This window comes from Enhydra lutris, unplaced genomic scaffold, assembly GCF_002288905.1.
Source record: "Enhydra lutris kenyoni isolate GAN:26980312 unplaced genomic scaffold, ASM228890v2 scaffoldscaffold66, whole genome shotgun sequence".
NCBI classification, from domain to species: domain Eukaryota; kingdom Metazoa; phylum Chordata; class Mammalia; order Carnivora; family Mustelidae; genus Enhydra; species Enhydra lutris.
In genome coordinates, this window is record NW_019154150.1 from 9,692,631 (window position 1) to 9,718,459 (window position 25,829).

General features: G+C 41.3%; 1 protein-coding gene across 2 annotated transcripts in view; it reads left to right on the plus strand.

Annotated features, from left to right (window-relative positions):
* Nucleotides 1–25,829, plus strand: part of LOC111159143 (SH3 and cysteine rich domain) — a 151,816-nt gene that overhangs the window by 99,110 nt on the left and 26,877 nt on the right. For both annotated transcript variants that reach the window (XM_022521572.1, XM_022521575.1), the window contains 3 exons: nt 4,278–4,356; nt 15,983–16,047; nt 17,949–18,037. In XM_022521572.1, coding sequence (XP_022377280.1) covers nt 4,278–4,356; nt 15,983–16,047; nt 17,949–18,037 — 233 coding nt within the window. The remainder of the gene's footprint in view (nt 1–4,277; nt 4,357–15,982; nt 16,048–17,948; nt 18,038–25,829) is intronic.

The following is a 25,829-nucleotide window of genomic DNA, read 5'->3' on the forward strand; positions in this document are numbered from 1 at the left end:
TCTGGACTGCCATATTCTTCCCAGTAGCTGGGTCTTGCCCCCATCTTGTTTCTACCTCTATGCAGACAACATCTCTTTTGGGTCTGGGTTGGGGTGTCCCTTCTGTGGACACCCACAACAACCAACTCATCAATCATAGTGATTTGCAGATTCCTTGGTATTTTTCACTTTTGTGTTTCACTTTTCCCTCTCTTCTTTAGTTTCCTCCCCAACTAGATGAAGCTGCTCAAACACAAGGACTCTTTGTTCCCTTCTCTCTGTTGTTGTACACCAGTGATTCTCAAATGTTGGTGGGGATCTGGATCCACGGAAGGGCTTTGTAAAAACGGAAAGCTCAAGGCCCTGTCCTACTACAAGTTGGGCATGTGTGTGCTTGATTACCCCTCCAGGTGATTCTGACACCCACCGAAGTTTGAGAACCTCTGATCTGTAGATCATGTCCTTAACCCCACCTACCACGTTAGGTCTTCTTCCGTAGGAACGTGAGGAGAGCCATTGCTTCCCCCAGGGCCACACAGAGATGGCTGTCAGCCTATAGCCATCACCTCTTACAAATCAAGACTTTCTGCGAAAAAGAAAAACAGACTGTTCTGGTCACTTGCCCTGCATGCTGAATGGGCCTTTCTCATGTCACTGGGGAGAGCTGGTATATACCCTCATCCCCTCCCAGCATTCTGAGGCCAGCATTCGTTGAAAGGCCAATGAAAGCCAGCCTGGGGAGGCAAGAACAGAGAGGGGGCTCCCCGGGGATGGCCCTTCGGTACACATCCCGGCAGCAGATAGCTGGCCCTGCATCCGGGGCTGTGGCGACCCCACGATGAGGAGACGTCCTCAGACCCTCCGTGGCAGGCAATGACCGTGTTAGCCTCCATGGTTTGTTCTCACGTAGAAGTAGCAAGAATGTCAGAGAGACAAATTAAGGATGTCCAGTTTGCTTTTCTGTCTGAAATGGTTTTGTTTCTAGCCATGTCTGGCCCTGACAGACCAGTTCTCAGGACGGAAGACACGGTTTTCTGAATGTCAATAAGGTATCCATTCATCACAGTCCATTTAAACTTCCTGACACTGGTTCTATCAGTAAATATTCTTGGAATTGTGCTCTGTGAAGGTATTGTTCTCAGGGCTGTGGGGAGACAAAGACAAATCAAATTGTCCTTAAATATCTGTCACTTCACTCTTTCCCCAGAGTCCCTCTTGCTTCAACGAAGAAAACAAACAATTGATTGGTACTTGAAAATGCTTTGGCTTCCATCCTGCAGGGTCAGATGGTAATGAACTTCAGCCGCTTGCCATTCTTGCAGTTTTGTTATGTCCTAAAGCTAACATATTCCCACATAGCAAACTCTGCTCCACACATTTATTTTCTTCCAGGGCTGCGGGGCCGTTGGCTTTACATTGTCGGGGAGTCACCACCTGGCTGTTTCTAAATCATTATGTTTCTTTTAATGTGTTTTCAAATATTCTGGAATATAAAAGGCTGGATGGCTTTGGAAAGGCCTGCAGAAACCAAATTCAAAAACTTTCTGGGAGTGGTTTGACCAGTTTGGGAATAATCTTCAGTTTTCTAAGATTAAATTAACATAATAATAACAACTTTTGTTCAGAAATAGCCAGCTTCAAAGGAGCAGGGTGTAAGTGACTTAAAGATCCTGTGACTTTTTTTTTTTCCTTCTTTCTGATGTGTTATGCAAGTGAGAATGGCTAGGGAAAATCTTAAAGCCGGATTATATAAAAAATCAGTCTCTCAAGGGTCGTGCCAAAATGCTCTGAGCTGACTGGGAGGGCTAGAGGGCTGGGAAGGCAAACTTGTTCCTCTGAAATAAGATGTAAGCAAATTGTTTTCAAAATGTGACCCACAGTGCCTTGGTGGCTCAGTCATTAAGCGTCTGCCTTCAGCTAAGGTCATAATCCCAGGGTCCTGGGATCAAGCCCCACATTAGGCTCCCTGCTTGGCAGGAAGCCTGCTTCTCCCTCTCCCACTCCCCCTGCTTGTATTCCCTCTCTCGCTGTGTCTCTCTCCATCAAATAAATAAATAAAATCTTTAAAAAAAAAAATGTGATCCTCTTCGGAGGCCCCCTAAATTCCTCTTCCAAAGAGATGGGGTCCAAACAGATGAAAGCCAGGGCATCTGGCCATTTGATAGACGCAATCAGGGGTGTGCTGATAAACGTTTAACTACCAGCTGGGGCTGGACCCTGATCTGCAGCATTTGCCAATTTCCATGGTGTAAATACTCCCACGCAGGCCTGTTTCACTCTCCCAATGTGAAGGCCATCAAGGCTCTCACCAGCCTGTATGAGCCCTTCCAGCACACCGCTGGAAGAAGCTCAGACACATGAGCTCTGAAGAAAGCACCCAAGGTCAAACCCCAGCTCTGGCACTTAGTGGCCGTGGGACGTCAAGAAGGACTACTGATTTCTCCCTGGGCTCCACATTCGTCACTAAAAAGTATGCCTGTCACAGGATTACTGTGAAGAATAAACAGATACATATATGGTACATAAAACAGCACATGGTAAATGATCAGGAACCATCAGCCATTTAGAGTAATGATGTTATTTCTGTAACTGAAGCAGAAGAATGGCTGTGGCTTATCCTATTAAAAGAAAAAAAAAGGCAGAGTAAGTATTATGTAAATAATTGTGCAGCCGGGGAAACGACATTTAACTCATACCTAGGTCATGCACCCCTCGATGCTGCATCTTGTTCTCTATAGTCAATACAAGTCTTCCTCAGCTTGTAATGGGGTTACATCCTAATAAACTCGTCGTAAGTTCAAACTACCCGAAGTCAAAAATGTGTTCGCTACTGCTGACCTCGAAAACATCGTAGCTAAGCCTGGCCTAACTCTAATGTGCTCAGAACACTTGCATTCCCCTACGGTTGAGCACAATCATCTAGCAAAAAGCCTATTTGATAACAAAGTGTTGACTCGCTCATGTCATTGATTGAAACTGCACTGAAAGTGACAAACAATGGCTTCGTGGACGCCGCCTTCGTGATCGTGGGATTGACCCAGAGCCCCGGGCGCCGCTCAGCATCCTCTGGGGATAAACTCCCATGTAACTCCAGCCCAGAAGAAGATCCAAATGCAAAATTCAATGTAGCTTCTACTGATGTGTTTTGTAAAGTCAAGAAAATTTAAAAAAAAAAATCAGAAGGGGACCATCTATATTTATTTATTTTTTTATTGTGTTATGTTAGTCACCATACAGTACATCATTAGTTTTCAATGCAGGGTTCCAAGATTCATTGTTTATATACAACACATAGTGCTCCATGCAATACGTGCCCTCCTTAATATCCACCACCAGGATCTCCCCATCCCCTGACCCCCCTCCCCTCTAAAACCTTCAGTTTGTTTCTCAGAGTCCACAGTCTCTCATGGTACATATCCCTCTCTGATTTCCCCCAATTCACTTTTCCTTTCCTTTACCTTGTACCAGTTAGAATGGCAAAGATTAACAAGACAGAAAACAACAAATGATGGAGGGGATATGGAAAAAGAGGAACCCTCTTACACCGTTGGTGGGAATGCAAGCTGGTGCAGCCACTTTGGAAAGCAGTGTGGAAGTTCCTCAAAAAATTAAAAATAGAGGTACCCTATGACCTATCAATTGCACTACTGGGTATTTACCCTAAAGATACAGAAACCAAATTCATGTATGTAGTGAATGTAGTGCATGTAGTGAAAAGAAGGGCCATCTGTGCCCCAATGTTCATAGCAGCAATGGCCACAGTCGCCAAACTGTAGAAAGAACCAAGATGCCCTTCAACAGATGAGTGGTTAAAGAGGATATGGTCCATATATACAATGGGATATTACTCAGCCATCAGAAAGAATGAATACCCAACTTTTGCATCAACATGGATGAAACTGGAGGAGATTATGCTGAGGGACCATCTATATTTAAAACTTACCTCTAAAAGAGCTTTAGTGTCAGTGAGAATTTGACATGACAGGGTATGGGCATGAATTCTGATTTCTCTCTGTTGTGTGTCCCTGGGCATCTAGAAATTCATTCCACACTCACTGAGTGCCTCTCATGCGCCCCCTGCTGCCCCCTGAGCCTGCAGACACACCGGAAGGGAGCCACCGCCCCCATGAGGGAACACACAGCCTCTCTGAAGTTAGCCAGACCACAGCATGATTGGGTTCCTCAGACAGTTTCAGGCAAATCCTACCTTAATACCTCTACTGACATTGAATTTCTCTGCTCAGTTGGCCCACTGAAAGGGTTTTGCTCATTTCATGTCGCTCCTTCTTTTTTCTAAGACTTCAGATCTTGTGGAGGTTCCTGAAGAAGCTGATGGGCCAGGAGGAGGATATGACCCACGGAAACGCAGCAACAGTGGTGAGTGCATGAGCCCAGAAGCAGGCATCGCCCCAGCGGGGATGTGAAAGGCTTTGCCCCACCCAGTCCGTGGCCAGGGAGAGTTGACTTCCAGTTCTTTTCTTTCTGTCCTAGCTCTGGAATTCACTCTGAGCAAATGTACAATATTCTGGAGGGAAACTAGGCCTAATTCCTGGTGGATCTCCCTGATTTGACTGCAAAATTCCCTGAGTTCTCACCCCTTATGGACTTGGCTACACTGGGGTCTAGGAGTCACTTCTGGACCTTTTTGTTAATACATCATTTCCCTCACTGACCTACATTAGATTAGCAAACTGTTCTGGAAAGAAGCCATTCCCCGCTACAGCTGAAGTACCCCAGAGCAGGTGGGTGGTGGTCCAGGTAAGTAGGGGCCTCCCACAGGTCTCCTCCCCAGCACGAATAACTGACCCTCAAAAACTGATCTGTATGATAGAGCCAAACACTCTTTCCTAATGTTATTTAATTTTCTCATAGCTTAGGCCCTTGCTACGATAATTTCTAGAATTTTTATTGAATGCTAACTACATGCTGTTGCTTGCTAACGTTAAGAAAGAACAACCTCTTAAACCAGAGTTTAAAGACACAATCAGCCCCTTATGGAGGAATCTTGCCAAGCCTCTCTGATGTCAGCAACTACTTAACCACACTCATTTATGCAAAAAGGTATTTATGAAGTATTTACTATGACTAGCAAAATGATACGAGTCACTAGGCTGTCCTCAGGTCCGCTCATAACCTAGCCAAGTTGTGGGTTCTGATTCGAGTTGCTGACCTGGTCTGAATGTATTCTCCTGGCAGAAGTTATCCCTGCATCGGAAGCGTGGGGATGTGGCACCTTGGGTAGATTTTCCACTCAACTGGTCACCTCTGCCCTTCCAGACTGGAAGCAGAAGTTCTGCATCCAGTACCCCAGAGCTGCTTTCGCAACAACTGCCTTATGAGGCATCTCTTCCATTTCCTTAGCTCTAGGAGTTCATTTATGTGTCTTCTCTAGTTAGGGCAGTGTCTCTGTGATTCCGCATGAGAATCCTCTGTGATTCTCCTTCCTAAATAAGTGTCAGTGTTCATCAGGGGCCCCCCTTGCCAAGCCCACTCACATCTGCTAGAGCGCACTGCTAGGCGAAGGATTCTTTGGCATCATCTGGGGAAAGCTGCACTTTTAGATCAATGCAAACATTCACTGAGCACTTAGCAGTGCCATTACACAAATTAGAGTGCTAGCTGCCAGGGGAACCTCACAGCAGGGCGGTAATGCCACAGGATCTCTCAGCCCATGTCTGTCTAGCCCCACAGATACGTTAACTGAGTTTGGTCAGAATTCGTCAGCATCTGAGCACAAACTTATCAGACATGGGTGTTCAACCAGTCCTTCATGTTAACACTTCAAGCGTGGTCATCTGTGCTGTCCTCTGAGTCTGCCTTCTGCCTCTGCCTGCACCCTTCCCTTCACCCAACTGCTGATGGTCTGCTCATGACTACCTGCAGGGATGTATTTGGTCCTCAGCCCCTCCTTGCTTTGGAGGCTGACCACCGGGCTTCCCTCGGTGGTCCCGTGGCCTCAAAGCAGTGACCTTGATCTCTCGGCATCAATCTCTTCACCTCTGAAATGAAGGATGTGATCACACTGAATCCATAAGGGGTTGTTATCATTCAGTGAAATAATGAATGTAAAGGCTCTCCGTACACTGATGACTCTGAAACTTCAGGCCCCTTTGCGGCCTCCAGATGCCTGCTGCCCACTGGACATGGTGATCTGAATGGGGAGTAGACATCGTGACATTAACAGACCCAAACTGGATTCTTGATTTGCTCACCCACGCACCCATCCACCGCGACCTGCTCTTCCCCCATTGTCCCTGCTCAGTAAATAGGAGCTCTGTTCTGCTAGTCAGTCTTACTCCAGGTCAGAACTTTGGGTATCAGACTTGACTCCCCCTTCTTCTCATGTCTTGTAAATCTTACTTTATGCTCTTCAAAATCATTCCCAGCATGTGCCCACCACTCATCTCCCTGCCTCAGGCATCCTGACCAGCAGTTTTGGTGCTCTTGCTCACCTCTTCCTCAGTAGCTAAGGTCTCTGTTTGCCTTGGAGATTTCTTTATGCAAAAAGTGGTCTTCAATAAGTTTTTATAATGTGAGGGAATCATCAAAGGGAATCATCAAAATGAAGCATGTTTCCTTCTAATAAACCCGTCATGAGGTCATCAGGTGTCAGAGGCACAACCCAGAGCCTCCCCACTCTCAAGTGTGGCCCATGGACAAGCATCCTGGACATCACAAGAGAAGTTGTTAGAAATGCAAAACCTCAGGCCTTTCCAGAACTGCAGAAGCAGTGTTTGCATATTAATCTTATTAAAGTTCAAGAAGCAGGATAAGAAGTCATCTAGTCCAACTCCCTCCCTTCCAATACACACAACGCATACACACACCCACAGACACATACTGTATGGATAAGGAAACTGAGGCATGGAGTAATACACTCAAAGACACAAAGTTGAATATTTGCCATTTCTTTTATGTTAAGAGGCATTTTTAGAGCCTAATTCAAAGAAATCTGTTGAAAGAACTTCACAAGCAATAAACCTCTATAAAGCTTTGGGGATCTATTAACTATTCCTTTGATCAGCAATAGCTTTCTTTACAATGCACCCTTGGAAGCTGGAGGGATTAATTATACAGCAGTTTGCTTCAAAACATGTTCTTGTGATTGGACTTAATCCCCTGTCCACGCGATTTGGGAAACAACGCAGAGAAAACACCCTGCTTGTGTGTCCAGGCTCCCACTGGTCTCCCCACAGTCATGGCATGGAGGGTCCTGGCCTTTCAGAAGTAGCACTTGGCTTCCAGTCACAAGCTGTTCTGCATGACATGTTTCGTTTATGTTCTAAAAATTACACAGTGCATACAGGTGTTATTTCTACCAGCTAGGTGTCATGTCAAAATCCTTGAGGAAAATTTCCAAAGTCTCCTTGAGAGAGGATACAAGTCATACTCCTTTCTTTCTTACCAAGTGTGCACTCTCTGTTTTCTCTCTCATGAAAGATGCTGGGCTGCTCTGTCTGTTTCTGGTTGTTGTTTTCAACACTATTTGTGGATGCATCAGAAACTTAGAGGGGAGAGTTGTTGGTCTTCATCTTTGGCCAGAAACTCCACTTGAAGCTATATGGTGAGCAAAGGGAGAAGTAAAAGCTAGGTTGCCTATTGCAGCTTAAAATGCCAAATAATGATGTTATTGGCTGCCTTCAATAATTGCATTTCAGTATGACTCTACGTGATTATAACTTTCCTGGAAGAGAAGCAGAGAGAAAAGAACATAAGTAAGACAAATTCCTAGAAATATTCTTCAAAAAGAACTGGGTTAATCACATCCACTGGAGAATATTATGAAGCCCAATGATACCTTACTTTTCACTGAAGCAAAGAAATTTTGCCCAGAAAGGAAAAAGCAAGCCCGGATTTGGAAAATTTGTCCTTGCCTTTAACATGCACTGATTTTATATCTCACATTTTGATTTGTCACCCAGAAAATAAAGCAAATATTTTAATGCCTTCTTCAACAGATACCCTAATATCTAGATGTCTCATATCTAAAGCAAGTAAAGGTCTTTTTAAAAGCATAGAGGACTCTCTTTCCTTAGAGAAGTTTTTTTTTTCCACTTTAGCACACCTAAAATTGCTGGGAAAAAGAATTAAAAAAAAAAAAAGTTCCAGTTAATGCATGGCTGAGCTGGCAGCAAAATAAGGCAATTCCTTGGAGTCTAGAAATGACAATAAAGCATGAATCCAGAGACATAAGCAGGTGAGGGCCATTGTTTATTCTGCACATCACTGGGGCCTCAGATTGGGGAAGAATAACCCCCAGGTATGGTCAGTAGAGAGCAAGACCTGGCAAGCAGGCATAGTAATAGGTACAATGAGAGACCCTTTGGGAAAAAGCTGATACCCCAAAAGGCACCTTTAGTGGCACTAGGAAAAATGAATGTCCTGCAGAGGAATTTAGTAAAGAAAAATGTTATATTGGCCTTAACTCAAGTGGGGAAGAAAAGAAAGAAATGAAATAGGAGCAGAGAGGAGGGAAAAGAAATAGCAAAGGAGGGAAGAAACTCTTCTTACTTGGGTTTAGGGCCTGAATTCATACTACCTCTGTGGACAAAGTAAAATAATATAAAATTTTAGATGAATTTATTTAAAGTGGCCTTGTTGGGTAAATGCACAAGCATTTGCCAGAAGTAATACAAATGGCCTCTGGAGAAAGAGAACTTAAACCCAGAACTCAGAAGTTTCCACAAATGAACTTTCAAAGGACATGAACTAAACATTGAAATATGCCAAATAAACAAGAAAATGAGCTAGCATGTGTAAGAGTTAGTAAAAGCCCACCTTTTTTATGATCAGACTTTAGAGACTGTATACATTAGAATTATCAAATAAAGAAATATCTAATTGTATAGTTAGATATATTTAAAGATACAAAAAATGAACTAGAACATATAACAAAAGAGTAAGACACTATCAAAGTTGAACAGGCAAATTTTAAGAAAACCAAACAGAACTTTTAGAAATTAATAAAAGAAGAAGAGGGGTGCCTGGATGGCTCAGTCCTTAAGCATCTGCCTTCAGTTCAGGTCAAGATCCCAGGGTCCTGGGATTGAGCCCCACATCAGGGTCCCTGCTCAACAGGAAGCCTGCTTCTCCCTCTCAAACTCCCCCTGTTTGTGTTCCTTTTCTTGCTGTGTGTGTCTCTCTCAATAAACAAATAAAATCTTTAAAAAAAGAAGAAGAAAAAATTTGATTGTTGGATTTAATAGCATATTGGATATAGCTGAAGAGAGAATTAGTGGTGTGGGATACACAGGCAAAGAACTTTCTTATAGTAAAGCCAGGGAGACAAAGCAATAGAATTCAAGACAGTGAAAGAGACACAGAAGATGAGCAGGAAAGTCCAGCCTGCATCTAACTGACACTTAAAAGGTACATAATGAGAGAATGGGGGAGAGATAATATTCAAGAAGATAGTGGCTAATATGTTTCAAGATTGATTAAAGACACCATTCCTCAAATTCAGAAATTTATACTTAGACCCATCTTTGCAAAACTGCAGTTACAAATGTTAAATGCAAAACAAAAGACAGATTACCTGCAAAAGAATGAAAACTAGACAGACAACTCTTTCTTGTAAGTGACAAGTGAACCAAGTAACAGTAGAACAATATGTTCAGTAATCCGAAAGAAAAGCAACTCTTAAAATAGAACTGTAAATGGAGCAAAAGCAAAACTCTTTCAAGAACATATATTCAGACAAACACTGTGTCTACAGTTTAGTGAAGAAAGAGCCACTCAAGAAATTTTGAAAGGATGTAGTTCATAGAGGAAAGTGTGACCTCAAAGGAAGGACCAAGAAGCAAGGAATGAAGCACAAAGAAAGAACCAAGTGAACATTGGCTACATAAAAAGATAACAATGTCAGCAAAAAGTCGTTAATAAAACACTAACTGAAATACTGGATATTTAAGAAAGAAATGGGCATTCAAAGGTTCTCATACTAATTGGAAGGAAATTAAAGATATTCTTTCACTTTAGATTTTATTAAGTTAAATATACCACATAAAATTTTTAGAATAGCCACTAGAAGATTAAAAAATAGATTTAACCTTATAACTTTAAAGGAAGAAAGGAGAAAGAGTACAGAAGTAGAAGAAAAAGCATGGGAAATATGAGATAAATAGAAAATACAAAATAAAATGCTAGAAGAGAATCTCAATTTATAAGTAATCAAAATTAATATAAATCAACTAAGCCCTAGATAAAAGAGTTTTACACACTGGATTATTTATGACTACTTATAACAATCTAAAACATAAGGATACAGAAAGTTTAAAAGTAAAAAAAAATACATATAATTTAAAAGGCGAAAGATTGTATAGCTGTATTAAAGTATGAAAAATGGACATTAAGATCAGAAAAGCATTACTAGAAAAAAAATATCATCACATGACCATGTCCATTTCAACAAAAGATATGAATCCTAAACTTGTGTTTACTTATTATGTAGCCTCAAAGTGACAGGAACTCAAGGAGCAATTGATAGAAGTATTAGGGAAATTGACATACCCCTTCATAGTGAGAGGTTTTTAACATGCCTCTAAAGTCATTAGAAAGCAGATGCATAAAAAGATTCAGGATTTAGAGGATCTGAGGACACATTTAACAATCATAGTCTAATTGACTTAAAAAGAACAGTCCATCTAACAAATGGAGAATTCACATTCTTTTTAAGGACACAGAACAATTTATTTTTTTTAAGATTTTATTTATTTATTTGACAAACAGAGATCACAAGTAGGCAGAGAGGCAGGCAGAGAGAGAGGAGGAAGCAGGCTCCCTGCTGAGCAGAGAGCCTGATGTGGGACTCGATCCCAGGACCCTGGGATCATGACCTGAGTCAAAGGCAGAGGCTTTTAACCCACTGAGCCACCCAGGCGCCAGGACACAGAACAATTTAAAAAACTTATCACTTGCTAGACCATAAAGCAAGCTTCATAAATTTTCACAGAATTAATATTCTAGAGAACATACCTTTCTGACTATAATGCAAATAAGACCGAAACCAATCACCAAAAGATAGAGGAGAACCCATCATTTCGGAAATTAAAACATGCACTGAGAAAGCTCATGTGTCAAAAAAGAATATAATGAGAATTGGAATATACTTAAAATAATCCAATCAAGAAATGGGCAGAGGACATGAACAGACATTTCTGCAAAGAAGACATCCAGATGGCCAACAGACACATGAAAAAGTGCTCCACATCACTCGGCATCAGGGAAATACAAATCAAAACCACAATGAGATATCACCTCACACCAGTCAGAATGGCTAAAATTAACAAGTCAGGAAATGACAGATGCTGGCGAGGATGCGGAGAAAGGGGAACCCTCCTACACTGTTGGTGGGAATGCAAGCTGGTGCAACCACTCTGGAAAACAGCATGGAGGTTCCTCAAAATGTTGAAAATAGAACTACCCTATGACCCAGCAATTGCACTGCTGGGTATTTACCCTAAAGATACAAACATAGTGATCCAAAGGGGCACGTGCACCCGAATGTTTATAGCAGCAATGTCTACAATAGCCAAACTATGGAAAGAACCTAGATGTCCATCAACAGACGAATGGATAAAGAAGATGTGGTATATATACACAATGGAATACTATGCAGCCATCAAAAGAAATGAAATCTTGCCATTTGCGACGACGTGGATGGAACTAGAGGGTATCATGCTTAGCGAAATAAGTCAATCAGAGAAAGACAACTATCAAATGATCTCCCTGATATGAGGGAGAGGAAATGCAACATGGGGGGTTAAGGGGGTAGGAAAAGAGTAAATGAAACAAGATGGGATTGGGAGGGAGACAAACCATAAGTGACTCTTAATCTCACAAAACAAACTGAGGGTTGATGGGGGGAGGGGGGTTGGGAGAGGGGGGTGGGGTTATGGACATTGGGGAGGGTATGTGCTATGGTGAGTGCTGTGAAGTGTGTAAACCTGGCGATTCACAGACCTGTACCCCTGGGGATAAAAATATATTATATGTTTATAAAAAATAAAATAAAAAAATAGTCAAAAAAAATAAGTCATAATGAAAACACTATATATCAAAATTTGTGGGGTGTAGCTAAATTGTGACTAGAATATTTTGCTTTAAAAGTATTCTATGGGCACCTGGCCGGTTTAGTAGGTTGAGCATCTGACTTTGGCTTGGGTCTTGGTGTCCGGCATCAGGCTCCCCACTGAGCCAGGAGTCTGCTTCTCTGTCTTCCTCTGCCCCTCCCTCTGCTCATGCGTGTGCGCTCTCTCTCAAATAAATAAATCAAACCTTTAAAAAATAAATAAAACTATTCTATTAAAAAATAAAAAGACTGAAATTCATAACCTAAGCATCATATTTGAGAAGTCAGAAAAGAGAAATAGAATAAGTCCCCAAAAAGCAGTGGGAAGGCAATAAAAAGATAAGAGCAGAAATTATCAAATGACAAAGATAGGTCAATCAATCCTATGAACGGTCCTTAAAAGAAGGGTTGCCTGGGCGGCTCAGTCGGTTAAGCCTCTGACTCTTGGTTTTGGCTCAGGTCATGGTATCAGGGTCCTGAGATTGAGCCCCATGTCAAGTTCTGCACTCAGTGCAGAGTCTGCTTAAAGATTCCCTGCCCTTCTGCTCTCCCCTGCTCACATGAGTGTGCTTTCTTTCTCTCTCATAAATAAATCTTTATTAAAAAAAAAAAGAAAGAAAACTTAAAATCACCAAGATTTTTTTTTTTTTGAGAGAGAGAGAGAGCATGAGAAGGGAGAGAGAGAATCTTAAGCAGCCTCCACACCCAGCCCAGAGCCCAAGGAGGGGCTCAGTCTCATGACCCTGAGATTAAGACCCTAGCTGAATTCAAAAGTCGAGTTGCTTAAGCAATTGAGCCACCCAGGCACCCCTACAATTAGTAACAATATTTTAAAACATAAATGAGATGAAGCAAAAGGTAATAATGAAAAAGGATGACTTTAACAGCGATTGAAAGAAAATAAAAGAATCTCATGACCAACTTCATACCAATAAATTTTAAAACTTTTTTTGAATGGGCACATACCATGAAAAATATCAATGATCAAAACCTGACTCAAGAAGAAATAGAAAATCTGAGAATTTGAATTTGCTTCTAGTCATGATAGAAACTGAATCAAGTATCTCAAATTTTGCATGGCGAAAATACCAGGCTCAGACAATTTTATGAGTAAACTCAACCAAACTTTTAAGGAATGGAAAATTTCCAGATTATGTAAGCTCTTTCAGGAAATTGAAAAAGTTGCAGGGAAGAAGGGCTGCTACATTCTCTAACTTAGTTTATGAGGCTAGTCTAATGCTGACCTCAAAATCAATTGAAGGCACCTTAAGAAAGGAAAAATCACTGGCTAGTCTCCATCCTGAACATGGATGCAGAAATCTGAAACAGAATGTTAGTATACTGAATCTGATAATTTTTTAAAGATTTTATTTATTTGAGAGTAAGAGAGAGAGAGAGAGAGAGAGCGCACACAAGCTGGGGTAGGGGCAGAGGAAGAAGCAGACACCCCACTGAGGCAGGAGCCTGATGTGGGGCTCGATCCCAGAACTCTGGGATCATGTCTTCAGCCAAAAGCAGAAGCCACCCAAGCACCCCCAATAATTATTTTTTAAAGTAATGCATAATTACCAAGTTAGATTTACTTCAGGGATACAAATTTGTGTTTGTGTTAGATAAGCAAGTAACAAAACTTTTACATTATTTTCTTCTTGAAGAAGAAAAACCAAATAACCATCTCATTGGAAAATGAAGTTGTGGACATGGTCCTAACAGGACTACAAAGTGAAGGAGAAATAATATGAAAAAGGAAAAGAGGAAAGTCCTCTGGGCATGTGGCAGAAACTAAAGATTCATTTGCTTCCATAACATTAGAAAATATGTCTCCACGATGGATATATTCTTTGAGTACTTGTCTTGGGTGATATCAGCAACCAGATTATTTTTAATAAAACAAACTTAAAGCACCAAACATAAAAAGTATATGATACATCTGTAGTAAAATAGTTACCTTTCTTTATTCTTTTCCCTTCAAGTCAAAGTCTTAGAAATAGCCCACAGGGATAGGTTTTTAAATCTTTTTTTTTTTTTTTTTTTTTTGCAGTGGTCTGCTTTCAGTCATATAGTTAAAAATACATTTGGGGGTCACTTCAAATAATGGTAAACAAACAATTGTAAATAAAACAAAAAATGGTAAACATTTTGAACCAGATGGCTAATGGATATTCAATAAAAAGCTTAAAATATTGTGAAACTGCAAAATTGTGAAATCAGTTCAAACTGATATGTAGCCTCTGAAGTCTCCCTTTTTAACTCCAATCAAGAATTTTCTAGGAACATTCTCTGCATTTTTCCTGCAGATATTCAATATTCTTTTAGAAGTATCCACTTTTATTCTTATGGGATCAAATATTTACACCAAGCTCTTAGGGAATCACGTAATACCAATGAAGAGTATTGTTGGCTTCCTCTCAGTTCAAATTGGTAAGGTGAGTATCCAGATAATTGAGGCAGACAAGGTCCATAGGATCATTTTCCACTTACCTACAAACCAGAGCTCCTCCAATGACTGCATATTTATGCCTAGGCTTCCAAGGAATCATGGAATTTCATGCACAGGCTCTGGAACTATAAACTGTGGAGAATAGATGTTTACTGAGCATCAGTACATTCACAGAGGTTCTTGCTCTGAACCATGTTTTCTGCATCCCATTTATTGAGGTCATTTTAAGGATAGTGGAGATGTCAGTGCAGTAACTGATATAGGTTATAGAGTTTTCTGTGGAGTGTTTCTCCTCCTTTACTGATACTTCCTTACAATCAGAAGGGAGACCAAAGGGAACAAGAAAGCAGCAATGTGCTCTTTTTAAATGTCAAGTCCTCTAACTGGTAGGTTAATTTAGACACCAAAACTCTATTGTACAAACTTGGAAACACTTGCCACCTTTTTGTTTGAGGCAGATATATGTGGTGAGAATAAGGCTGTCTCGTTGGTCCCTGGGGTAAAGGTGGCTGATCAAACAAGTTAAGGCAGAGCCCCCCCTGCAATACCCATCAGGGATCTCCCCCAGCCATGCATCTGGATGGTGAAAATCCCTGCCCATCTGAGGAAGCTTTGTTTTTTATTTGAGACCACAGGGTGGCTACTTAAATGCAAAAGGAAGAGAATTACATATTTCAAAACCAACTAAATGAAAAGCCATTATTTGTTTTCTATTCTGAATAATAGTCCGAATGCACTGATGATAAGAGATGGAGGGAATATTTTGAAGTTCAACATTAAAACTTTAGGGATATCTAGGTGACTCAGTCAGTTGAGTGTCTCACTCAGTTTGGGCTCAGGTCATGACCTCAGGGCGGTGAGAACAAGCCCCAGATGGGGCTCTGTGCTCAGCGCGGAGTCTCCTTGAGATTCTCTCTTTCCCTATTCCTCTGCCCTTTCCCCCCATCTCTCCAATACACAAATCTTTAAAAAAAAAAAAGAAAATAAAAGAAAGAAAGCTAAAGCTTTAATGTACAAAATATAATATAGATATCAAGAAACTGAAATCAAAATATTGAAAATAGATAAAAGAATCTGGTATTTAGAAAGGGTCATTCAAATGCAATTAGGCCATACCTCACCCACTGTTCCCTTAACAAATAATCTGATACATTCAACAGATAAATAACATTGTTTCAAAGATGAATGAAACGCTTTGCCAAATAAGGCTTAGTTGTGAACACAACTGCCAAATATTCAGGAGGCATGCTCGCTGGAGGCATGGGCACGGGTGTGGACACGCAGAGAAGGTAGAGAGAAATGCCACTTGGGAGGCAGTAAAAGCCTCACGTGGAAGATGACATGAAAGCTGTGTAACTAAGATGAGGAAAAGGCAGTGAGGAAGAAAGTAGAAGCTATGGGACAGAGAAAACATAAAGCCACATCTTCTAGGCATGATTCCAAAACGTGGTGACTGGATTCATAAAGCACTTGCTTTTTCTTGTCTCCCTCAGTGTTTACTTATCCAGAAAATGGCACTGACGATTCCAGACACCAAGCAAAGAACATAAACCACCAGGTATTTATCACTGTTAACTTTAAAAAATTGCTTTACCAGCAAAACACAAATTTATTCAGAAACAGCAGAAAATGTCAATGCAGGACAAATAAACTATGGCAAAACCATAGGCAATCCCGCCAAACAAAGGAGGGAAAGGCTGTTTTGTAGAGACAAGGAGGGAGTTGGGGGAGAATGCTATAAACAAAAAGTCCATTGGAGGAAACTAGGAACACTAAGTATGGTGGCTTTTCATTGGCTGAGCTGAGATTGTCTCTTATTGGCTGAGCTGTTGGCTTCCCTCTTCCTGCTGGGACAGTAAAGTAGTAGTTACATAGGATCCACAACAAGGTCCCTGTCTTCCTACTGGGTCTAAGCTGACTACAAGAAACAGGCCATAATAGCTCCCCCAGCCAGACCTCCTGACTCCATTTTAGTGAGAATTCCCTGTATTTATATTCATAGATGTCACAGAAGATAGACCAGGCATAGTCCCTAGATCCCATTACAGATCACTACCTAAGTGGGTTATGAAATCTAGTTAGTAGGTCCCAGAACAGAGTCTAGAATAGAACAGAAAAGAACAATGTAGCATAAACGTGTGGTAGCATAGGTAACGTAAAACCATGCATCACAGTGCATCAAAGGTAAAAAGGATATGTGTTGTGTTGTATACTTTTTGCTACCATTGTATATGTTATATTCAAATTGATGCATATTGTAAGGTGTGTACATTACATAATTACATAATCAATTATGACCATATTTATAGTATGTAAATATATATTTTATGCTCACTTATATATAATACTATATAATTATATCTATATAATTAGAACAGGATAGACTAGGACAGAAGTATATAACTTAAGGTACTTGAGCTTTGGATAGAAGAGTGAATCAAAGTTGTGTACAACTTTTGTTTATGTCTTATATAGTATATGTTTATCATATCATGTATTTAAATATATTATACAATTCTGTATATCATATATAATTTTATATACACATATATAACATAATGATATGTATATGTTATGTATGTTCTATTGTATTATAGTAATATTATGCAGTTATATTTTGTATGTTATGTAATTTGTGTTCATTATGTATTACAAAGTGAAAACATTTATATAGCATTGACATATATTTGGATAATAATGATGGGTAATATTTACATAACACTTATAAGACTCTTGGATAATCTATAAAGTGGGGACAACAATTGGGGGCTGTTGTGAGTATGCCAACGCATGTAACATAATGCCTGGCACACACAGTAAATTATCAAAAATGGTAGCCTTTATTACCGTTATTGCAAGGTTTCATGGTCAGCAGATGGTGATTCTTTGATACAAACTAAATCAGTCTGATGTCAAACACTATGCTTCTGTCACAACATGCATGAACTAATTGCTCTTGACTATACCAGAGTCCCTTTGATAGGCTAGGTACCAAATTTTAGGCTAACTGATTAAAAAGTCAATTTTATGGTGATTCACAGACCTGTACCCCTGGGGATAAAAATATATGTTTATAAAAAAATAAAATTTAAAAAAATAGTCAATTTTAGGAAATGAAAGCTGCTTACTACAACTCATACGTCCTTATTTCTATAGTGTGAATATTCCCATTCTTGGGGCCAAACCTTTCACCTTTCATGAACAACTGTAGCAAAGAAAAAGCTGATTTGAAGACATTTGTAGTTATTTCTAACAGATTTACACACTATTGGCTTTGGTTTCTAATGAAATCAAACTTAGCTAAGAAACTTAAAATAAACCTATGGTTGAAACAAAGCCTGAATAATAGTTTGATATTTTAATACTCACAGTCCTTACAGTAGAATTACATTGCATTCACTTACTTATTTTCTGTTTTCCACCTTCCTTCTCTCATTTTTCTATTATTTTCTCTTTCAGGGATCTCTTTCCAAAGAACCATTACAGATGAACACCTATGTTGCCTTGTACAAATTTGTACCACAGGAGAATGAAGATTTGGAAATGAGGTAAAAAAAAAAAAAATTTTTTTTTAGAAAAAAGAAAGAAAATTTAAAGTCAGTGTTTTTCATGTGAAAAAAAGAATTCAATTAGTGCTACATCCTAATGCCTTGGAGCAGTGACTGTCACACGTGAGCCAGCATCCAGTGACCTCTGGGGCTGGTTATCAGACAGATTATTGGACCCTGTCCCTGCAGTTTCTGATCCTGCAGGTTTGGGGGGCGGGGTTAGAGAATTTGCATTTCTAACTGGTCAGCAGGTGCTTCTGATGCTGCTGATCAGGGACCCCGCTTTAAGAAGCACAGTTTTACTGCATCAGCAGCAGAACTGTCAATGGGTGTTTGCGTGCAGCTTGAGCGTCAAATGCTCTTGGCATCTTGTGGGGTCTAATAGGGAATCAAAATTAATGTCTTGATTTTTTTTATTTTAGATTGATTGGTTGATTGATTGATTGGTTGATTTGACAGAGAGCTAGAGAGAGAGCCCAAGTAGGCAGAGTGGCAGGCAGAGGGAGAGGGAGAAGCAGGCTCTCCACTGATTAGGTAGCCTGACTCGGGACTCAGTCCTAGGACCCTGGGATCATGACCTGAGCTGAAGGCAGCCACTTAACTGACTGAGCCACCCAGGTGACCCCAAATCAATGTCTCTAGTGGCCAAACTGACACAGGTTAAAAGATCAAACTAAAACCACTTGTTTATCCTGGCAGCTTCCCCCTACTGCACACCCTGAGCTGTGCTTTTGTTTCAGGATCCATCCCACTTCATGGTACCTGAAATACGGGGGAAGATAAGGTGAGCTTTGGGACCCTTGTGAAATCCAGGAAAGCTGGAGTCCGTGCTGCGTTCACATGCTGCTTGTTGTGTGACCTTAAGCAATGTATAAACATTTCATTGCTCTGATTTCCTTACTTATAAAAGAATAACAGTGACCTCTTCACCCTGAGATATTTTCGAGGGTGAAATGAACAATGTTCATAAAGCATATAGCACAGTTCCTCGTCATTATAAACACTCAGTAACTGACAGTTATTACAATTTTTATAACGTGGTGTTCACTGACCTACCTCAGAGAAAATGCTTTATTTCTTTTCCTCCATGTATTGACCCCAAAACATAGGAGTTTGGTGTTTTTTGACCGTAGAACAGGATAGAAGGGGTTGCTTTTCTAGTCAGATGTTCCCTCAGAGATCAGTTCTTTCCTCTTCTGAAGAGAACAGAGAGCTAAAACTATTGAAATGCCAGAGAATTAGGGATTTAGCCTCCATTTTGAGGTGGACTCCACTTGTCTGTCATGGAGGCCAGGCCACCAGTTGCTAGTCATTCCCTTCACATGGCTTCTGGAAGGTGTTGTCTCTCCACCCTGGAGCTCTTTGAACTTCTCCTTCTCAGACTGTGCCATTTCCCAGGCATGATCCCTGTCCTGCTTGCCTGAGCTGGTTTCCCATTTCTTTCACTTTACACAAAGCCCCATAAAAGGAAAGAGCTACCAAAAAGTCTCCAGTTAGCCCCCCTTTCCCAAGTTCCATGTGCCATGAGGTCAAGCCCAGCAGTCTGGCTGCCCTTCATCCAACAAGACTCCATAGCCGCTGTGTGTATCCTGCCAGAGTCTGGCTCATACCCAAGGTCAGCTTGGTTTCAGTATTCATTTGCCATCTTCTTCCAAGTGATTCTTGGGCCTTTCCAGAGCAGAGATCAGGGCCTGAATCCTGGCGCCTGGGATCTGTTCAGACAAGTAGGCTCTTGTCATCTGAGTTGTCTCCATCATTGAGCAGGACTCGCCATGCTGAACTCACTGGCTGGAGCTATAAACAGACCCAACAGTCTGGCATCTGTGCAGCAGGAGGTGAAGGCATTTACCAAGTGAAGCTCTGTTCTCTCAGAGATAGAACCAGCCCTAGAGTCAGAGCCTGCCTGGGAGTCATGGCTGGGGGGCTGCCTGTCCAAAGAAATGTGGACAGCTGACTGTCCACAGTCAACTCTCTGCTAATGAAGACAAGGGTGATATCTATTCACGTTGCAATAAATACTGTTTATTGTGTCCTTCCTGAGACCGTCATTTGGATATCTAGACTTTAAACTGGAACAACTTCCCTGTGTGGCAGTCCCACCGTTTTATACCGGAAGATTGTTCTGAAGTCAGCAGATGAAAGGAACAATTCCAAAGAATGATAGGATGTTATTAGGGTACTAAGGAATGATGTCTAGCTGCCTGGTGTGGTGGTCATAAATTTTTGTGCTTATTTTAGACAGTTGCAGGTCATTAAAAGTCAAGTTGTCTGGTCACGAATCAAACATTTACAGTCTGCTCTGAGGCAAACAGAACTATTCATTCCCAGGAGTGAAATGCCTGCATTACATAGACTGCAAGATTGGAGTGATAAATCATAGTTTTTCCTTTTTTTTTCTTTTTTTCTTTTTTCTTTTTTTTTTTCTTTTTGCCAAGAGATTGTATGTTCCCAGTTTAAAAGCTGGGCACTTGATTTAAAATGTGTAAAGCAATGCTTCGGGGATTTGATATAATTCTTGAATGAACTGATGCTTTGTGAATTATCCTTTCCTCCTCATACCATAAGGTAGAAAAAAATTCCTTTTAACAAAATATCATTCTTATCTACCTACATTCTTATCCAGGGGAGCACACGGGTATTGTCCTCAGGGCAGAGGACAAATGAGGTGAGGGCACAGGGAATGTTTGGAGTGTAAGCTTGAGGGCAAAGATGTCCCAATCGGCGAAGCCAACAACTGTAGCTCAGAGCGGCTGAATCATTACTTCAGCAAACATCCATTATGTATCTGCTCAGGAGCAAGGAAAGCTTTTCAGCCAACAGCTAACAGTCCAGACCTTTCTACTGACCTCCACAGAGCTCAACTCAGGTTTCGCTTCCTCGACACACCCTTTCCTGATACCCCCAATCTGGGTGCGAGTCCTCTGTTATCTCCTTTCATGACACCATATTTCTTTCCTTTAAAGCCCTTACCTCAACTTGTGTTTATATATTTCTGGAATTATTTGGTGAGCCTCTATTTCTCCTATAACCTCCATGAGAACAAATCTGTCATTGCTAGCCTGTCTAGCATAGGACAGTTCTTGAAACAGCAGATGCTTAATGAATAGGTGATGAGGAAATGGAGAGTGTCGTGGAGATGAAGTGAACTAATGTTGTGCCTGCCGTGCACAATGTGGGAATGTCAAGTACATGATAATATCCCGAGAATGATAAAAGGGGAAGCAAACGAAGCTCAGAGGGCTTAGCCCAGACCTCTTTCCTGGAGGAGATGGGCCTTGATCCCATGATGAATATCATTCGTCAAGAAGAAACGGTATAGGGGCACCTGGGTAGCTCAGTGGGTTGAGCCTTTGCCTTCCGCTCAGGTCATGATCCCAGGGTCCTGGGATCGAGCCCCACGTCAGGCTCTCTGCTTGGCAAGGAGCCTGCTTCCTCCTCTCTCTCTGCCTGCCTCTCTGCCTACTTGTGATCTCTGTCTGTCAAATACATAAATAAAATCTTATTTAAAAAAAAAAAAGAAGAAGAAGAAACAGTATAAAGGAGATCAAAGGGTGTCACATGGTTGGGAAGAAGCCCTGGTAAGCCCTTACTGAGCACTCACGGTTGAGAGGTGGAAGAGTAGGCCTCAGAAAGGAACCTCAGGGGCACTGCCCCCTCAGTCTTAGGGCAGTGAGTCCGCCTCTTAGAAGTCCCACGGTCCTATCATTGGTCTCCAAATGCTGTCTAAAGACAGCATGTCTAAAGACATGAAGTCATCCACTACCTCCCCAAGTTGCTGGCGCTCTCATGATAATAGCTCTGTCCATCCAGCATGAGCTCAAGAGCCAGACAGAGCAAGGCAGCAGGGCAGAAAAGCACTATTGGGGAGTCACAGAGTCTGTTCTCCGGTGTGATCCTTCCCAGCTGCATCTATTTCAGCCAATGTTGCAATCTCTGGGGTGCGGGGGGTGGGGGGGACAGTTTTCTCCTTCCTAGGGAGACCGAGTATTAAACCAGATGATGTAAATAAAAGGTGGGATATCATGCCCAGTACAAAGCAAGGTGCACAGTGTATTTTAGATCCCTTCTTAATTTGCATCTTTTCACAATATGTTTTATTTCCAAGTCCTCTGGATCCCATCGACACTACCCTAAGGATATAATAGTTGAAAAAAAACACAAAGTCTCTCTCTGGCTTTTGCGCATGTTCAGTAGGACTTCATCTAATTTGTCCAGCCAAAAGGAGACTGTGAGACCCTGCCCCTCATCTTCTGAGTCCCTTTTGCAGTTGCTGACTTACAGATACGACATTTTACCCCTGACATGAAAGACACGGTGCCAACATGCACAGGATCGCCAGACCATCACTGACCACTCAAGGTCTGATAACGTCAAAGAGCACCCCATTCCTCCGTCTGAGTGTAATGAGCTTGTATAGTAGATAAACTTCTGAAATTAGGGTCTTAAACAGCTTCCACCAATGAGACTTACTATCACATTTTTTAAGAGCTTTGTAAATTACACTTTACGGACGGCCAGCTTAATACATGAGCCAAGTTTTTAAAAATGCTGCTTGAAATACAAACCATTATCATCAGCACTGACACCGTTATGGTATATGCTGCCTTGTGAGGGCACGTAGTGTGTATCCTAGTGGGTGAGTATTTGCACGTGAGACACTTAATATGCTCATACACGCCCACGTGCTCACAGTCAGATACACACACACATTCATATGCCCATGCACACTTGTTCATTCACACACACATAGTTAGCAAGAGCTTCGTAGCACATGCTTAACTTTTCTCCTTCCACATTTACAGTGTAACCAGTCCCATTATCCTTGCCAATTTGGGGTTCAGAAATCTGCAAAATAGTCTTAGAGCTGTTGCTTATTATTCATACCAACACGCCTTTTAAAAATCACTAAGAATAGGGGCACCTGAGTGGCTCAGTGGGTTGAGCGTCCGGCTCTTGGTTTCGACTCAGGTCATGATTTCAGGGTCGCAGGATGGAACCCATGTAGGCTCTACACTCAGCACAATCTGCTTGTCCCTCTCCCTCTCCCTCTGCCCCTCCCCACCCCCACACACACCTGTGTGTGCGTGCCCTTGCTCTCTCACTTTCTCTCTCAAATAAAGAAAATATCTTCTAGAAAGTAAAAATAAAAGTCAATAAGAGTAATTTTTATGGCTTTGCCATGCTGGTATATCTTGTAAATAAGCAGCAGATGTAAATAACTGCAAGTAAACACAAACCCCTAAAACACCTTAGGGGCTCTGAAATAAAGAATGGGGAGTAAATAAGACTGATGTGTTCAGATGCACATTCCAGTGACCATATAATGCCTATTCCAAAAAATCCATTTTGCCTTCCCACATCTAAGTCATTTTCATTTTTATTAGTTCTCCCCAAACAAATTTATATGATAATGGCCATGTTTCATAAGGGGGAAAGAAAAAGAAAAAAAGAAAAAAGCTTAGGAGCCAGGAGAGGGAAAGAGGAAACTGCTTTTCCAGTGTTATTAAATTCTAAGATACAGATTAATTTCTACTTCAGTGTGTGTCTGAACACCTAAACTAGGGGGCTTCAAAGGAAAATGTATTTTCTTTTATAATCCCAAATAAGGATTTAGGTTCTTGACTCGCCAGCCTCTTTCTTGGAAGCAGCAAGTCTCAGATTTTTCCGTGGTTGAGTCTGAATGAAACCAGGCAACCATTCATCTCATTAGCTAATATTCACGAGAACCTCTGGAGATGGAATGGCTGAATTCATCTCTTTCTGATTTTTTTCAAAGCACCACTTGAAATCGAGTTAGAACTGATTTTAACCCTTCTGTGGCTGTTCTTAGGATTTGTTTCATCTCTTCAGTGCTCACCACGTGGTGAATGAGCATTGACTGGCTGCTGCGTGAACAGTTTGCAGGCCCTGCCCTCAAAGAGCACAAGTGGTCCTTGGGCTGGAGGGATTAGGGTGCAGAAGAGTAGACAAGAAAGCACGGTCCAATGTGAGATCTTGTGAGAAAGAAGGCAATTCAGGATGCTGCCACACCACCTCAAGGTAACATCAAAGCAGCCACAGGAGGCCAGGGAAGGCTTTGCAAGGAGGCAGCATCATAACCAAGCCAAGTTTCCCAGCAAGAGGGGACCGGGGTGCCTGCGCAGTTTGCTTAGTGAGCTGTCTTTCTCTCTTTCCAGTAAGGAAAGGATAAGGAAGAATGGGTTCAATGGCAGAATATGAGAACGACTTTAAGAGGTAGGAGATGGGGGGCAAATGCCAACCCCATTACAAAGAGGTGTGTAAATTCATTGCATGGCTGGGAGCATATTTTCATGACTACATGCATTCCAGTCCTCATTCTGAAAAGACTACCTTCAACTTCAGTAGAGTTTAATGAATGGACACCTGGCTGTTTTAGTTCATATTCTATTGAGACAGTTTATGGTTCTTTACCTTTTGCGGTGGGTAAGTTGGGAGAACCAGAGCCAAGAACTGACAGGTAGAATGTAGAGGCTCAAGCTGGAAACCAAGGAGACATACTTCCGGTCCACTGGTCTTTTTCCTACTCCAAGCTTTTCATCCTGCATTGACTGTGTGGGCTTGCCCTCCAATGAGGTTGACAATTTCTTCTAATCAGCAGACTGAGACAATGTATTAATTTATCCCATGCTGGTCATTCATAAGCCTTTCTTAGGAGCTTATTAAGATTGTTCAGCTTTGTTTTTAAGACCAGGAAGCTTGTGATCTACAGAATGTGTTCGTGAAAATTCACTACAGTTCATTAATAATTTTTTTAAATTAAGGTAAAATCATGAGTCTATACAAATATAAAATGAACACATGTCAGAATTTTTATTTGACTCATTAATTAATGAGAGAACCAGTATAATGTCCCATCTGGTACAAAGGAAGAATTCAAACATCACGCATACGTAGGCGATCAGGAGCGATGACATGAATTTATGAATGCGTACCAAACGGGTCAGTCCTCAAGGGCAACAACTGATTACATCCCACCAGACATAGTTCACTTGCATTTCTAGGGACAAGAGGACTTTGCATCATCAACAGTTTTCTACAAGTTGTAGAAAATATGTAAAATAGCCCAACAACAATGAAAGGAGGAGATGGCCGGAAAGGTGAACTAGACACCCAGATCTGTAATATTTATGCCTGTTTCAAAGTCTTTCACAGTTTTCCCAACTTTCCCTGACTTCCCCTTGAGTTCTTTTCACAAATCTATGAGGTCATCTAAGCAATTCGTATTTGACAGCGGAGAAAACTACGGTTGGGATTGTTAAAATACTTGTCACCAGCCCTAAGAACCTCTTGGAGAATATTATTAAAATAGAGATTCCTGGGCTCTGCCCAGGCCTAGAGGGTCAGATCCCATTTGGAGATCTGAACAGCTAAGCCTTCCCCTGGCTTCTGAGTATCATCAGACTTGAGAACTGCTGTGACATCCGAAGACCCACAGTGGGCCAGTGACAGACCGAGGACTGCATGGCAGGCTTCCTGCTCTTTGTCATGCTCCGTACTCGGGTCCACATCAGGGTTCTGGCCGGCTGCCTGCGTGGCTGTGTCCTTCACTCTGTAAGGCTTTCTAAATCCTTCATAAAATGAGAAAAGGAGAGCCCTTGAGACAGATTAAGACAGAATAAGCCTCCCTCGGTGTCTCGTTTCCATTCTCTAAGTACATTACTGCTTGGCAAATGCATCAACTTAATTAAAACTAAATGTAATTCTAATGCACCAATTTGATTTAAAAATAATCTTCACAGTCACCAGGACATCAAAATGCAATTAAGGCTAT